The 17,018-nt window shown below is 39.2% G+C and overlaps 1 protein-coding gene across 12 annotated transcripts in view; it reads right to left on the bottom strand.

The window, feature by feature from the left end:
- Positions 1-17,018, bottom strand: part of CENPJ (centromere protein J) — a 37,377-nt gene that overhangs the window by 16,971 nt on the left and 3,388 nt on the right. For 8 of the 12 annotated variants that reach the window (XM_027973683.3, XM_042254931.2, XM_042254932.2 and 5 more), the window contains 8 exons: positions 16,274-16,735; positions 15,666-15,789; positions 11,565-11,867; positions 9,498-9,609; positions 8,483-8,585; positions 6,710-8,357; positions 4,426-4,558; positions 1,223-1,388 (listed from right to left, as the gene is read on the bottom strand). In XM_027973683.3, coding sequence (XP_027829484.1) covers positions 1,223-1,388; positions 4,426-4,558; positions 6,710-8,357; positions 8,483-8,585; positions 9,498-9,609; positions 11,565-11,867; positions 15,666-15,789; positions 16,274-16,735 — 3,051 coding nt within the window. Of the gene's footprint in view, positions 1-1,222; positions 1,389-4,425; positions 4,559-6,709; positions 8,358-8,482; positions 8,586-9,497; positions 9,610-11,564; positions 11,868-15,665; positions 15,790-16,273; positions 16,780-17,018 lie in introns of all 12 variants that reach the window. The other 4 variants (XM_060394514.1, XM_060394517.1, XM_060394513.1 and 1 more) reach the window with 1 other exon arrangement.

Below are 17,018 nucleotides of genomic sequence, written 5' to 3'. Positions count from 1 at the left end.
AACACTCTTGTGTGGAAAATCCCATGGACTGAGGAGCCTGGTAGGCTGCAGTCCATGGGGTCGCTAAGAGTCGGACATGACTGAGCGACTTCACTTTCACTTTTCACTTTCATGCACTGGAGAAGGAAATGGCAACCCACTCACGTTCTTGCCTGGAGAGTCCCAGGGATGGCAGAGCCTGGTGGGCTGCCATCTATGGGGTCACACAGAGTCAGACATGACTGACGCGACTTAGCAGCAGCAGACAAATACTATATAGTATCACTTACACACAGAATTTTAGGGGGGAAAAAGCTGACTTCCAAGAGCAGAATGCTGGTTTCTGGGAGCTGGAGGGAGGGGAAAGAGAGCAAGGGAGGTCAAAGGACATGAACTTTGAGCTGTAAGAAGACTGTAAGATCTGAGGGGCTTCGGTATAGCTCAGTGACTGGTTAACAAGGTTGCACTGTGCACCAGACAGTTGCTCAAAGCAGATCTTCGGCTTTCTCCACACCCACTCACTCAGAGATAACTTGACCTTGGTAATTATTCCACAATGATGTGCATCAAATCATCACATAGTATACTTTTAAACACAGAGCCATGAGTGAAGTGAGTGAAAGTCGCTCAGTCGTGTCCGACTCTTTGAGACTCTGTAGACTATACAGTCCATGGAATTCTCCAGGACAGAATACTGGAGTGGATAGCCTTTCCCTTCTCCAGGGGATCTTCCCAACCCAGGGATCGAACCCAGGTCTTCCGCATTGCAGGCGGATTCTTTACCAGCTGAGCTATCAAGGAAGCATAGCTATATATTTCAATTATTCCTCAGTAAAGTTAAAAGGAATTCAAAATCAATGTTTTGAATTTATCCATGTCATTATCGTAGTCTTTTCTGGGGAAGTCTTTAGTAAAAAAAAGAACTGACATATTTTACTCTTCACAAGTCAAGAGTACAGGACTTCTCTGGAGGTCCAGTGGTTAAGATGGAGGGGGTAAGGGTTCGATCCCTGGTTGGGGAACTAAGATCCCCATGGCACAGCCAAAGAGTAAAAAATGTAATAAAAATTAAAATGAAAAGCTGTGACTACAGAAGGTATTTCTGGTATCTCCAATTATCTGCTGAGTCAATGGATGATTAATACATTGATACCCAATTTCTCTTTGACACAAATAACTGTAAAATTCTTACAATACTGCCATCTTTAATAAGTTATGAATATGATATAAATAACTGACATACTTGTATTTCTTCACGTTCCCTTTTATCTGGAAAAGTTCTCGCAACTGTAGAATACTTTTCAAAAACTTTGCGTTCCTTTTGTAACTTCCTCATTTCCTCCTTTTTAAACTCCTCTATTCGAGCCAATTCTTTTGCTTTCTGTTGTTCAAAGTTAGCAATTTCTTTCCTAAAATGACCAAACCACATTATCATCTAAGGAGACCACCTCGATATCATAATCCACACGTGGCACAAAATGAAGCCCCAGTGACAGCCTGGAATGGAGAAGCTGCTGGTTTCGGTGACTCCACCTTCAATCAACAGTAGTGAAATAACAATCAATTCAGTAAAGGCCCTCTCATCAAGCATTTTCTGGGAACCTACCATGACTCAGGCACTATGCTAGGAACTGGAGAAACCACAGTGAAAAAAATAAAATCCTTAGTCTTACAAAGCTTCTTACATTCTAGTGGGAGCAACAGAGGACAATAAAGATAAACAAGTAAAATATATGGAACACTAGAAATGTTAAGAATAAAGCAAGGAATGAGGTTAGAAAATATGGAGGTCAGGGGACTGAAATTACGGATGGAATCATCTTGCTGAGATAGTATGTGAAGTGAAATCTGAGGGACCGGAAGAGATCGGTCATGAAGATATCTCGACAGAGTATTCCAGGAAAAGGAAACTCCGTGTTCAAAAGCCCCAGGGTACGAACATGACTCGTGTTCAAAGACCAGCCAGGAGGCCAGTGTGGCTAAAGAGACAAAACAGTAGGAGAGAATGCCAAAAACATGATGGAGCTGGGGGACCAGTAAACGTCATGGTCTCTGGGATGACAGTGAGGACTCTGCCGTTGAGCACAGCAGCACACTGGTCTGGGGCTGTCATAAACCAGGGTCTTTCTGGATGCTGTGCTGAGAGCACACGGCACGACAACAGCAGGACTGTGGAATAAGGGGTCCCGGCTCACATGCTCCCACACAAACGACAATCTGACCACCATCTACAGACAAAAGTGGGAACTCGAGGCTTTTGTGGGAACTCAGGGACCCTGGGAGGTAACTGAGAAACCCTGGTGAAGCCTGAGATCAAGGACAGCACTTTGAGAAGGCAGGTCCATGCAGACCTACCAAATGGCGAACTGACTGCACTACACACAGCCCCACTGCCAAAGGAGGCAGGAGGAGCCATGCCCACCCATGCCCCTGGAAGCAGACCCACAGACCATGGTCCCGCCTACAGATCCTGACACAACCCGGTGACCCAGCTCCAGCCCTGCTCTGGGTACGGAGGCAGTCCTGCCGGACCAGAGGCCCAGTGGAAAGATGCTGAGGAACCTGGCAAGAGCCACACCTGTGATGACCTCTGGAAACACACCTCCTGTTACAGACCCAGCAGTGGTCCAGGAGGCAGCCCATGACATAGCTTCAGTCCTGCCTGACTGCAGTCCAAGAAGCAGTTCTGTCCACTGGGGATCTGGCAGGAACCACAGCTGACTGCAACCCTGGTGACAGGCCTATCAAATGGTGAACCCCTTCACTGTGGATCCAGCACAGTGAGCCAGCTACAATCCCACCAGTCTGGGATGGAGGTACCCATCAGTCCAGGAGTCTAGCAAGGACTGGTCTTTACCTGCCAGAAACAGCCTCTAGAGATAGGAGCAGGTGGTTGTTCCTTCAAATACAAGGACATCCACACAAGTTTACACAGATCAGTAAGAATCAGGTAAACATGAGACCACCAAAGGAAACTGTTAACAAAGCTTCAGTAACCAGCCCAAAGAAATGGAGATCTACAAACCACCTGACAAAGACCACAAATTAATTGTTTTATGAATCTCAGCAAGCTACAAGGGAGCACAGATAAACGACTCAATGAAATCAGGGAAAAAAACATGTGAAACAAAACAAGAACAAACAAACTATTAAAAAAAGAAAGAAAGAAATTCTAGAGGTGAAGAATAAAAGAAATGAAGCGACAAATCCAACAGAGAACTTCAACAGCAGACTCAAGCAGAAGAAAAACATCTGTGACTGCACAGGCTGGTGACTTGAAGATACCCAGTCAGAGGGAAAAAAGGGAAAAGAATGAAAAGGAGTGAAGAAAGCCTACAGGACTTATGTGATGTGACTAAATGAATGACACACGCATTAGGGGAGACAAACCCCTCGTCAGACTAAGAAAAAAAGAGAAATACAGGCCTTAACAGATACCTCAGAAATAAAAAGGGCCACACACGAACAATTATATTCCAAAACACTGGATAACTCAGAAGAAATTGACAAATTCCTAGAAACATACAACCTACCAAAACTGACCCAGTAGGAAGAGAAAGCCTGAACAGACCAATAACAAATAAGAGGACTCAATCAGTCATCAAAAACTTCCCACAAAAGGAAAGCCCAGGACAGGTGGTTTCACAGGTGAGTTCCACCAAACACTCAAAGAGGGATTAATACCAATCTTTAAAAAGAAGGGACACTTCCAAACTCATTCTGTGAAGCTAGTTTTCACTCTCATACCAGAGGCAAACAAAAACACAGGAAAGAAAACTATAAGCTAATGTCCCTGATGAATACGTGTATAAAACTCCTCAAAAAAAAAAAAACCCTATCAAACCAAACTGAACAGCACAGTAAAGGCATTAACGCACCACGCCTGATCCCCAGGATGCAGAGCTGGCTCGTGCAGACGAACACGGCGTGACTGGTGTGGCCCCTGTGGAAGAGCAGGGTGGCTCCTCAGCACTGTCCTCAGTAACCCAGAGGCAGAAACAACCCCACGTTCAGCTGCAACCCAAGCACGGCCGAGGGTCACCAGAAACCAAGAGAAGACAGACGAGAACGCACAGCCCTGCTGATGCCGGACTTCAGGCTTTCAGTCTCCAGAAATGTGAGAAAATTAATTTGTGTTGTTTTAAGCCACCCAGTTTGTGTGCATTACGTCACAGCAGCCCTAGAACGTAATACACTGGCCAAGGTGGCGCCTGGATTCACAGCTCCAAACTGCTTCTCAAACTTCAGTTTATGACCTCATCACTAAGAGAATTCCCCTTTTAACACATCTTTGACCACAACAGGTCATTTTATCTAAATTTATTAAATTCTTTTGTGGTATGTATTTCATGTCCTTCTCTTACTAGATTAACAGGAATTGTTTCAAATAGTTTAGATATAATCTTAAAGATAGAACTGGATCACTGTACATTTCCTCCCACTTACCTGAGTTTTTCCAAGGCACTTTCTCGTTCAATGCGAAGTTTAGCTAAAGATGCGTTCTCAGCTTTAAATTTTTCTATTTCTGTTTCCAATTCAATAATTTTCTCTCTCAAAACTTGAGATCGAGCATTGCCACCTAGAAGATAAACCACAAATACTGAACTTCACAAAAAGCTTTTAGCAGCAAAACACTAGCTAGCTATTACACTAAGAGCTGAAGATATTCTCAATACCTGTATTATTAAAAAGCATTAGGAACAATACTTCTAAAAGACAAAAAAATTTACAGTGGCCTAACTTTGCAGATGGGGCAATCTAAACTTGAAGAATCAAATCATTCTACCTCAAACAATCTAATGACAAATTAACATTATATATTTTAAAAGTCATTCAAATAAATTTTTGAACAAATATACATAAACAGCTTAAGAACATGAATAAGCATTCATAAGAATGCACTAATCAACATCAAAATCAAAGTTTATCTCCTACCAATAAAAGAAATACAAATTAAAACCTTTTCCACATCAAATTTGCTACTTAACAGAATAGCCTATACTTTCGTCCTTCAACCACCCATTTGGAAAATAACCTTGATTTATATCACAAAACTAAAATACATGTATCTCCTCTCTGATCCACTTCTAAAAATCTAGTTAAAGAATGAACTTATAAAATCATACAAGTCATTCTACACAAAAATGTGCATTGCAGTGTTATTTCTAATAGTAAAAAACAACTGAAATGTTCAACATGAAACTACTAAATAAAATTATGCTACATTAATATAATTCTCTGCAACCATTTTTTCTTTAAAGTGCACAAACAGTTTTAATGATATGGCCAAAGCACTGCATACATCTAGTCAAAAAGGATAGGGCCAATTATATGTCTCTACCATATTAAAAACACATAGGAAAAATGAATGTAAAGAAATACATCACAGTTACCTTAGGATTGACTTCCCTGGTGGCTCAGACGGTAAAGCGTCTGTTTACAATGTGGTAGACCCAGGTTCAATCTCTGGGTTGGGAAGATCCCCTGGAGAAGGAAATGGCAATCCACTCCAGGACTATTGCCTGGAAAATCCCATGGACAGAGGAGCCTGGTAGGCTACAGTCCATGGGGTCACAAAGAGTCAGACACGACCGAGCAACTTCACTATACTATACTATACCTTAGGATAGTCTAGTTATAAACACTTTTGCTTCCATACTTTAAGCTTCCAGCCTTCCTGCAAAAAATACTATTTTTTAAAAATAGCTTATATTTTAAAGCACCCATGCTTCGCTAGACATTCGAGTTTATAATATACATAAAAGAATAGAAAACTGGTTTTCAATATAAGTTTAGAAAGTCCATCCCATCAACTAAATACTTTACAGCCATGAAATGGAATAAGACAGATGTGTATTAGCACAAGCTTCAAAATGTATTACAAGCAAGGAGCAGAGCAGTATATACAAAGCGTGTTTACATTTGTGTAGAAAGGCAAATTATATACACATTCACACATACACTTTCATATGCATGGAATATTGGTAGATTACACAAATGAAATGGGAAAGCTGGTGTCTCTAGGAGCCCAGGTCTGGGGCTGGGGAAGAGAGGAAACTCGGATTTTACTCTATTTCTTCTTCACATTTAGCAAGTTAATGCATGAGACCATTAAAAAACTGATTTAAAATGATGTGCACAAGTGGAGGTAACACAGTAACACCAACCACAAGTTGGGTATTCCTTGGTTGTTGGTGGTGATTTAGTCACTAAATCGTGTTCGACTCTTACAACCCCATGGACTGTAACCTGCCAGGCTCCTCTGTCCATGGGATTTTCCAGGCAAGCATACTGGAGTGGATTGCCATTTCCTTCTCCAGGGGATCTTCCCGACCCAGGATTCGAACCCCGGTCTCCTGCACTGCAGGCAGATTCTTTACCAACTAAGCTATGAGGGAAGCCCAATAGCCCCCTTGGTTATTAAAGAAACTTAAACGTTATCTCACCTTACAGTAATTAATTTTAAAGCCTTAGCAATAAGACACAGGTTAAATTTTGAAAAAATCTGCAATCACAATTCTTCCAAATCTCTTAATACTAGTCTGTGCACACACACGTGTGTGTGTGACTATTACATTATTTAGGCTCACGAAAGAAATCCAACCTTAACAAACACCTACTAGGTATCTACTGAGCATCTAGAAAGATTAAGATTTTAAGAAACATTCTGACAACATACTGATAAAATAAATTTAAACTTACAACATTTCATTACAATACTCTGACATACCAGGTGGGTGGTCTTGACTTGTGTTTAACTTGGGATCCTTTCCCAAGCATGAGTGCGACTTTGAGTGTGACTTTGACTTCGATTTCAGAGAAGGAAAGAATTCCATCATCAGATCTGAGGTAGGAGGAGGGCTTGGGCCCCTGCTGGATTTGCCCAAGTCTTCTCCCTTCTTGACTGGCACAACCTTCCTTTTTATCGTTTTGTCCAGTACACACATTTCACTCTTGCTAGGGCAGGTTGTCTGGGGAGTCCCATAAATGGCTTCATTCCCAAGAACACCGTCATGTTTAAATGAATTATCTTCAAGGTCAGTCCAAGTTCTTTCATCATCAAAGTCAATTTTATTCACACTTATAGATGAGTGTCTTCCGGAGGAATCAGAAACTTTATTTTTCAAGCTTTCTATAATGAGAGAATCATCACTGCTATAATCCTTATCAGACAAATCTAAATCAACATCTCTCCTTTTCTCTTCCTCTTGAGTCGTGGTGTCCCGAAAAGGTCCCTTACCATCACAGACTTGCGGACTATCTTCTCTGCTGCTGGAACTCCTTTCCTTACCCTCAGATGATGGCTTTATAGTGACGTCAAGCTGTTCCTCCAAATCGGTGCTATGATCACTGTCTGTAACACCTTCACCATCACCTGCACTCCACCTGGTCTGCCTTTCAGGAGGATTCGTTTGGTACACTCTCCTCCTGACTTCACAGGACGGCGCCCACAATCCTCCGGGTGAGAACACTGAATCAAGCTGTCTGGGAGCAACCTCGCACTCAGCCTTGCTTCCACACTGGGCACGGTCCGGATCCTCATTTTGGTTATACAGACTAACAGAACTTGGTGTTGCTGTCTTCTCTTCCCGCACACCTTTGACAGGGGTAGAAGACAGCCGGCGACCTCTGCAGTTCTGCTGATCCCTCTCTAAGATCTTCAGTACAAATGAGGAGTTACTAGAGAATGATATTTCATCAGCAGCTTTTTCTAAAAACAAAAATTCATCTAATTCCAAATTTTCCTTTTCCTTTTCTCGTTCCCAATTCTCTAACTTTTTCTGAAGAGAATCATCAAGAGAAGATTCTGACCCTTTCAAAGTTTCACTTGCTGGGTTCTGAGAAGCCATACAGCTGATGAATCCTGTGGAAATGGGAAGTCTGTCTTTATTGTGTGCCTTATTCCAGATTGTGCAACCAACACCACAAGGTTTTGTACACTCAGGTACATTTTCTTTATTATTAGATTCCACTTTTTTTCCTAAACTGATCTGCTCTCTAAATTGCCCATCACATTTCTTCTCTGCTGGCATTTTCAATCCTGATGGAGAGAGACTTTTCCTACTACTACTCTTAAGCACTTTTGGCTTCTGACTGAGTGTGAGAGAACGACACTTGGTTCTGACTTTACTGTTCTTTTTAACAGGAAGGTTCTCTGTACAGATTTCTTTATTTATAAGAGCAGTTTTCCGCTGGAATTGTTGTTTATCTGATTTAAACACAGGCTGGTCCTCTGAAATGCTCTGAGTAGTGACTAGGTTACTTTCTCTCCCCTTCTGAAACTTAGATTTAGCATTAGTAAATCTGGCTAAACCTTCTCCTCGTTTTAAGAATGGTTGTTTTGGTTTTGCTTTGATAAGCAAAGATCCTTCTGCTTCCTAAAATAAAAAAATATTTGAATTAATTCTGGATATCCAAGTAATCTCAAAGCTATTTTTTAAGCAAATTATAAACAAATCTCTAAAGCCTTAGATAACTGGATCAAAATAGTAGAAATGCTAACCTTTAGCTGTTTTTGTTGCAGTTCTAGTTCTTCCAATCGAATCTGTTCCTCTAAGTAGTCTTCAAAAGTTTGTTTCCTTTCTCTAATAGCAGCTTTAATAGGCCTAATCATAAAAATAAAGTTATGTAACATGCAAACCATGATGTGGTGAATACTTTACACTTAGTGTGGCTGATACACACCTCTGAGAACTAACCTTTTCCAACATCACAAATTCCATTTGAGAATCTATTAAAATCTACAATTCCATTCCATCTCCCGAATACAGAAATACATGTCTCTATATGTGATTTGAAAAAGCCCCTCTGAAGTCTACCTACTGACCTCAGATTAACTTTTAAAGTAGCATATTCATTATATAACTAAGATGTTTCCAAGAATAGTTCATTAAATAAATATTCTTTAAGATCCTTAATAATATGAACAAGTCATTTAGCATTCCATAATATATACTAAAATATTTAAGAAAATAATAAACAACCTCACTATTGATATTTTATCTTAGATATAAAAATAAATTTAAAATTCTATAACCACACTCAATTATTATTTATAAGTGATACCATATGTGAAACTCCAATATATGATCTTTCTCTTCTCCAAAACAGGATTTACCTATTTGAGAGAATATTAGTTTTATCCAGATATTTCCCTTAGATGAAAAAACTGCTGCTGCTGCTAAGTCGCTTCAGTCGTGCCTCACTCTTAGCGACCCCATGGACTGCAGCCCACCAGGCTCCTCCATCCATGGGATTTTCCAGGCAAGAGTACTGGAGTGGGATGCCATTGCCTTCTCTGGAAAAAACTGCTAGATTCTTCCAATACAATGTCAAGGCTACTTTAACTGATTATCTTCCCAACCTCTTACTGTTGCTGACAATATGGAATAAGCTGGATCTTCAATCCTATACTTAAAAGCACGTCCAAGCAAAAGCAAGAAAACTATGGATCTTTCAAACAAAGAAAGTACCAATAATAATGACTCATATTAAATTCCTTTCAACGCGAATGATACCTTTCTTCAATATTAACCACTTCTGAGGAATCACCAATTTTTTTTAAGTTCGTATCGTTCCCTTCCTGAATCTGTTCCGTCATTTTCTCCAAACATGGTAAAATACCTTCTCCTAGAACAAAAATTAGGAGCAATTTAGTTAAGTAAGAAAAGCAGATTAAAGATTTAAAATGTGAGAATTTTACAAGTTACTATGCTTAAAAAAAAATTTAGGTAAACAATGTATACCAAAGATTTTAAAACACTCAAGGACTTCTTTAATATGATAAAGAAAACTGAAAAACCGTAATTAAAACACAACATCCTTCAAAAAGTTAATGTTAAGGGGGAGAAATTTTCTAAATTATAAAAGACTCAAAGAATTGTAGCAACTGAATGTAATACAATAACTTGACCGGATGCTACTTTTAAAAAACACTTTAAAGAGGCAATTTTGGGATCGCAGGGAGCATTCTAAATTGTATTTCCATAGTTAAGGTCCCTGGATACAAAAATATTAATAGTATTGTGGTTATATAGAAGAATGTCCTAATTTTTTCCGAATATTTGAAATTATATAAAATAATGTCTCCATATAATTTGAGATGAAACAACTGAGCAAACTATCAATATGTACAGATATAAACAGATAAATTTAAGTATAGATACAGATATATATAACATACAAATATAGATAGACAAAATAAATATGGAAAAATATCAATTGCTGCATCTACGTAGTGGGTACACGGTAATCACTGTAGCAGTCTTTCAACTTTTCTGGATGTTTGAAATTTGCCAAAAAAAAAGGTCAATGGGACTTCCCAGGTAGTCCAGTGGTTAAGACTCCAAGCTTCCACTGCAAGGAGCAAGGGTTTGATCCCTGGTTAGGGATGTTTCACATGCTGCACAGTGCCACCAAATAAAGATGAAAAGATTAAGGGAATGTACTGTATAAAAAATAAGGAAAAGACATTTGACCTTTTTATACCAAAAAATTACTCTAAACTAGGAATAAGATATTATCCACAAAAGGTGCCCAGTACTAACTATTGAGTAAAGACTTTTTGTCGTATCATTTGTGTTTTTCTATATATGACTCTAAAGAACATATACATAAAAATCATTAAAGTTGAAAAGCAAATTAAAATTAAAAATACTGGAAATGATTCAGTCCTACTATAAAGAACATGAAATAAAGACATTATTTGATGATCTGCATAATGATAACATTAAAATTATGGTTATGAGGGCTACAGAAAGTGCCATGAGCACTTTCCACATTGAGTGGGAAAAGAACATAATTTATTACACAATACTCACTCTATGATTACCAAATATAGAAAGAAAAAAAAGGCCAGGGAGTGAGCACAGAAACAGGACTTTACACTAGAAATGCCTTGAGCACTCGATGAGGTTGGAACGAGCAGACACTAAGAGCCAGCGCTCTGGCAGAAACGTGCTGGATGCTGGGAACACAGAGATATAGTAAGGGTGTCAGGGTTGGAGGGATTTCTCTTACAAGTAGTAAGTCCCATCACTAATCTATTGTTCACCTGTCACATCTTCTATCCTATTCCCTACCACCGACACACACTTTTTAAATAGATTTCAAACTTTTCCTAAGCTCTCGAGAAAAATGATCCCCGCAGAAATTGCTTCCTCCTTTTCTAAAGACCGGATGCTACCACGACAAGGTCTGAAGTCAGCAAGAGTCATCCTGCAACTTGCTCCTGGAAAGTCACAAATTCTGTGTCCAAACCAGGCTCAGTGGCTGTACAGAAGTTAGGATCTCTCATTTAAAGACGTAGCATGGACTTCCCTGGTAGTCCGGTGGCTAAGACTCTGCACTCACAATGCAGGAGGTCCGGGTTCAAACCTGATTATGGAATTAGATCCCACATGCTACAACTAAGTGTTTGCATGCTGCAACTAAGACCCAGTGCAGCCAAATAAATAAATACACAAATATTTAGGAGGACAAAAAAGGACACAAATAGGAGAAAAATACGCAGGACTTTCTTGGTCTTAGAACAACTAGGTGACAGTGTCCATTAACTATAGAAGAGAAAAAGATAAGTAACTCACCTTTAGAATAGTTATCGTTTTCTTCCTTCAAATCATTTTTTTTCACAAGTGCTTCCTGACACTGTGCCTCATAAAACACACTGGGAGAAGCACCACTTCTTGAAGTTAAAACAAAATCCTGATGAGTAGTTCTACAGAAGTCGTTTTGTTCACTGGATAAAATGTTAGAAGGGTGTTTTTTTTCTTGGCTTTGATTCTGGTAGATATATGATGGCAAGAAGGGCATGGTTTTCTCTACAGTGGTTGAATTTCCCAGAGGTCTGTACTTTTTCTGGCTCTGGTCATCAGGCAGTGGAGTTAAACCTTACAATTAAGAAAATCAACAAAACTGATGACTTTCTATAACATTTTCTGTTCTACCTTTTAATGGCACCTATGTTTCCTCCAAAGTGAGAAAAGTACTTTTTTCCCTCATTATTAGGAAACGTTTAACAAAGTCATGAAATTTTAAGAGTCCAAAGTGACTTTTGCATGCTTTTGATTGAAAGTGCATTTACACCACAACTCACGTGCAGTGTTCACACGCCAGAGCTGCAGCCTGCCTAACTGTGGAAGGCATTGTTCACCCTCCATCCGTGAGCACTGCCTGAAGCTGTCAACTCTAAGCCCTGTGACAAACAGTTAAATGCACAGCACCAGTACACAGTTACAAATAATCTGAATTGTTCCTTCACAATCAATAACTGCTCTGCATTACAACACTTGAAAACATTTTTTCTTTATGTTCCCATTAAGATGCTGGTGACCTCCGGTGGTGGAATGATGGGTGATTTTGTTTTGTACTCTTCTGTAGTCCCTAAATTTCCTGTAATACTTTCTGCCTGTTCTGTTTCTTAAGTGTCTGCTTTTGAAATCACACAATAGACAGAAGATTTCCTTTCTGTGTATCTCGAAGACAGAATTCTTAGAGAATAAATGTCAATACTAGCTATCCTGCCTGCTGTACCAGCCCCTTGAAATTTACTACTCCTGTTTTCCCAGATTATTTCCATTAAACTTAGAATTAAAGACACAATGCAGAGGGCTTTCCTGACAGTTCAGTGGTTATGACTCTGTGTTTCCACTGCAGGAAGTGCAGGTTCAATTTCTGGTCCAGGAACTTAAGACCCACCAGCGATGTGTCATGGCCAAAAAAATAAGACATAGTGGGAAGTACTTCATAAAAGAGGCATGCCACCTATGTCTTATACCCTCTGCTTCTCCCCTAGCCCACAAATAAAACTGAAGTCAGGTAGGTCCTCACTGAGTATCAGATTCAACCTGTCGTCTTTAATAACAATATTCTCCCATCTAAGTATTTTTCACTAATGGTCATCCCACTTCAGCCTAAAGACATCTCTGACAGAAGAGCAAAATCCCAAAGTAGCAGTCCTCAAAGTGTGATCTGTACACTCCCAGTCTCCAAGACTCTGTCAGGGCATCCACCAACGTCCAAGCTATCTTCAGAACTACTGAAACAGTATCTGCCTTTTCACTGTGCTGACGTGTACTCTGATCACATGCACTATCAGCGAGCTTCCTGGCGACCTCACTCAAAAGCAGAACAGCAGTACCCAGTACCCAGAACAGAGTGCTCACTACCACACTCTCAACTTGAAAACTAACAACAGCTTTACTGAAGAATGTTCCAGACAAAGCAAGCAGAAAAACTATTAATTTTTTAGTTAAATTTTAACTCTTGAGTTCATGTCTTCTGAATATTTTATAGGACAAGATGGGAAGTATGCATAAATCACTTCTGCTGTAAACTAAGCCATGGGCTGTGAAATTTTTTCAGCCATAAGCTCACCTAATCGATCTTTCAGGGATTATTTCTATTTGAAAGAATGACGAACTACGGTGATTTAAACCACAGTACTTGGCAGAACATTTTCTCAAAAATGAGACAACTGAGCCAGACATTTCAAGGAAACTGACAGTATTTGTTGCCAATGATAAAGTATGAACTTTCAAGTAAAAATCAGAATGTTGGAAAATATGTCCATCACCATGAGCTTGAAAGCTTTATATTTCAAGACTTTTATGATAAGATCTGTGGTAGCATTAATACATATAAATTTTCATACTTTATAATGAAATATAGCAATATTTTTAGAACCTACCTCACTCAGAGAACTATTATTTTCCAAATAACCAATGCATGATTTTACCAAAGCATGGATGATGAAAAGTCCATTCAAAATGTCAAGATACTTTAATGTAACAGCACAGAAAGTTCATTAATATGATTGATTCCATACTGTGCATAACAGCTAAGAAATGACCACTTGTTAAGTTTGGTGGAATATCAAAGAAATAACCACGTTATTTGAAAAAGCTTTCTCCTTTTTCCAATCACATGTCCTTGTGAGGCTGGATTTTTTTTTTCACATACATCAACCAAAACAACATAAATGAAGAGATGGGAGGTGAAAGTAGATACGAGAATCAGCTGAGTTCTATAAGCCAAAAGTTAGAGATTTTCAAAAACAATGAACAATGCCATTCCTCTCAATTATTTTTTAGAAAAATTTTTTTGTTAAGAAGTGTTATTTATAGCACATGATTATTTTAAAGAAATTAGCTTTTAAATTTCTTAGTTTTAATCTCTAACACAGTAAATATCAATAGCTATAGCCCATATAATAATACAAACTCTTTGGAGTCCTCAATAATTTAAGAGTGTTATGAGGTTCTGAAACCAAAAAATGTTGAGAACTGTCCTAAAACAACTGTTACATAACTCCATGGAGGTAGTTCTCACATTAGTAACTTTAAAATCTGCTTCCCTATTGCTCTACCATATGCTATTTCTACCCAGGAAACTATCACAGGCTATTATGGAAGTGATCGTGATTATTATTTTTCTGTCCTCCATAAAGGAACCCTGAACCACTCAGTTATTTCCACATACACATCATATTCTCTATATCGTCTAAGATAAACATCCAAATTCCCTGAGCCATTCTTCACTTGCTGCCTTCCTTGTCACCAGTGCTACCACCACGCCCAAGGTACCATCCAGCCACATCTGCATGCACACCTACCAAGATCTTTCTTCTTTGTATTCTCTGCGTCCAGGACAGCCTCTCAACAGAACAGGTGCTCCACTCAATCAGCAAAGTGTGTCTCTTAAAAGGCAGCACCAAGAAGCAAGCACACTGCCCCTGACCACTGTTTTTCAAACCATGGGAGGGACACAATCCATTTTGAAATGTCCTTGCTACCTGCCAGGCATGTGAATAAGAACTGATTCATGAAATTTCTCTGAAATTATGAGTCATGATTTTAAATGTTTCTGTTACTATGCAATCTGGTCAAAGAACTCTCAAAACTACTGCTCCAGATCAACTTCCAACTGCTTGCTCGTCCCCATTAGTACATCATGGTTTCTATTAACTGATCTAGCATTCAACAGAAAAGCTGTCCTGTACTATCCTAGAAAGTATTTCTGGTATGGCTCGTTAGTGGAGCAGAATGGCTTCTACACATACACACTTATGACCATGCTCAGTTTTTCATTCATCAGGCAGGGGTTGTACCTCAGTAGCCCAGGTCAAATTCAGCTCTGCATCTTTTATTCTGTCACTACTACTACTAAGTCACTTCAGTCGTGTCTGACTCTGTGCGACCCCATAGATGGCAGCCCACCAGGCTCCCCTGTCCCTGGGATTCTCTAGGCAAGAACACTGGAGTGGGTTGCCATTTCCTTCTCCAATGCATGAAAGTGAAAAGTGAAAGTGAAGTCACTCAGTCATGTCCGACCCTCAGCGACCCCATGGATTGCAGCCTACCAGGCTCCTCTGTCCATGGGATTTTCCAGGCAAGAGTACTGGAGTGGGCTGCCATTGCCTTCTCCCTTTATTCTGTTGGGTCTTTTTAAAATTTTTTTTAATAAATAAATGTCAATGCCTTTAAGTAGGGCACATATGTTCCAGAATGGCACAGATCCCTCATCTGTATTATATTACACCACTACCGTTCCACGGTTGTCTGTCTGGCTTGAAATTGGAGTTGGCAACATGACAAGAGAAGTGGTAGAAATAATCTGTCAACTTAAGACAGGAAATGTGTATAACTGCCTACCACTGTACTGACCAAAGGCTTCACAGTAAATAATACCTGGAAGTGTCTGCTGCCCAGACACCAAGGAGAGTAGCTCCTCCTGCTCACCCATGAGCCTCTGCAACTGCTCGAGCTGTCGCCTCTTCAGCTGCTCCTGCTTCTTCTGTTGCTCTTCTTTCAGCTTTTTAGATATAAAATTAATTAAAATTACTATTTCTTTAAGGACCTCTGCTCCTTAACATTAATCTTAATCCCTCCCAGCTCCTTTCTCATATCTTCTCTAATAAAGAGTTCCAAAGAGGGATCCCAAAGTAACTTAATCTGCCACCAAAATTCTAAACTCTCAACTAAGAAAGAGAAAAAAAAAAATCACATGAATCCTTTGATTCTTAAAGTAGGATCAGTATCAGTCCATTTATAATCAACTAATATTTGATCAGTCATTTCTAAATTAGTTTTTACAAAATGAGGTAGGAAGATATTGTTAAGTGCTATACTTGTATCTTACATATCAATCATGTTTTAATGTTTCACCTCAAACAAAGTATGATATTATGAGTAAAAGATAAACAAAGACCTGGAACAGATGACTTTTCATTTGTAAACAGAAACCTGCAATAACTGTGCAATCATACACATACATATCAGATCAAACCTGGTTTTACCTGTTCAAGCTTTTTAACAAGTGGGTCTTTATAAGGCACTTCTTTGAATTCACTCAAAAGATCTGTGATAAACTCATTTTTGCTATCTTCCCATTGTCCAGGAACATCCTGATGTGCCACTAGCTGTGGCCCCTCTTTAGTTAAAGGAAAGACTCTCTGTGGTTCAGATTTATCTGACTGTAACTTGTACGGGCTGTTAGGCTCCAATTTCTGTTCTTCATGAAGTGAATCTTCTTCCCTTATAAAGCTTAAACTATTTGAAAATTTTGTAGCTTTAATAGGAAAGCTGGTAGAAAAGTTCACATTTGCTGGCTTCTCTTCCTCTGCTTCTAAAATAGGAAATCCACGATTTAATATGACCCCAGCCCGAGAAGGATTCGCCATCCACTGGGTTAAGAAGTTCTGCCCACTGTTTATCTCTGAAGAGGTTGACATCAGAAACATTTTGGTCCAATGGCAGTACTGTATTTAAATAATGTAAAAGAATAGTTATTAATTTCCAACACCTGCAGAGAGAAGACAGAAAACAAGCTATTCTACCCAAATCTCAACCTAGCACAAAAATCTACGGAGTATTTCTTATATAAAAGACTTTAGCAAAGCAATCAAGGAATTAGTTACATATTTTTTTTAATGTCCTTAAAAAATCCACACTGAGGGGATCAAAAATCAACGTTCCCTCTGATTCAATCAGTTATGGATCAATTTACACAAGTGATGATCAATCAAAAGACCTAAAACTAAG

This window comes from Ovis aries, chromosome 10 (assembly GCF_016772045.2).
Source record: "Ovis aries strain OAR_USU_Benz2616 breed Rambouillet chromosome 10, ARS-UI_Ramb_v3.0, whole genome shotgun sequence".
NCBI classification, from domain to species: Eukaryota; Metazoa; Chordata; class Mammalia; order Artiodactyla; family Bovidae; genus Ovis; species Ovis aries.
This window is presented reverse-complemented; position numbering and strand designations above follow the sequence as displayed.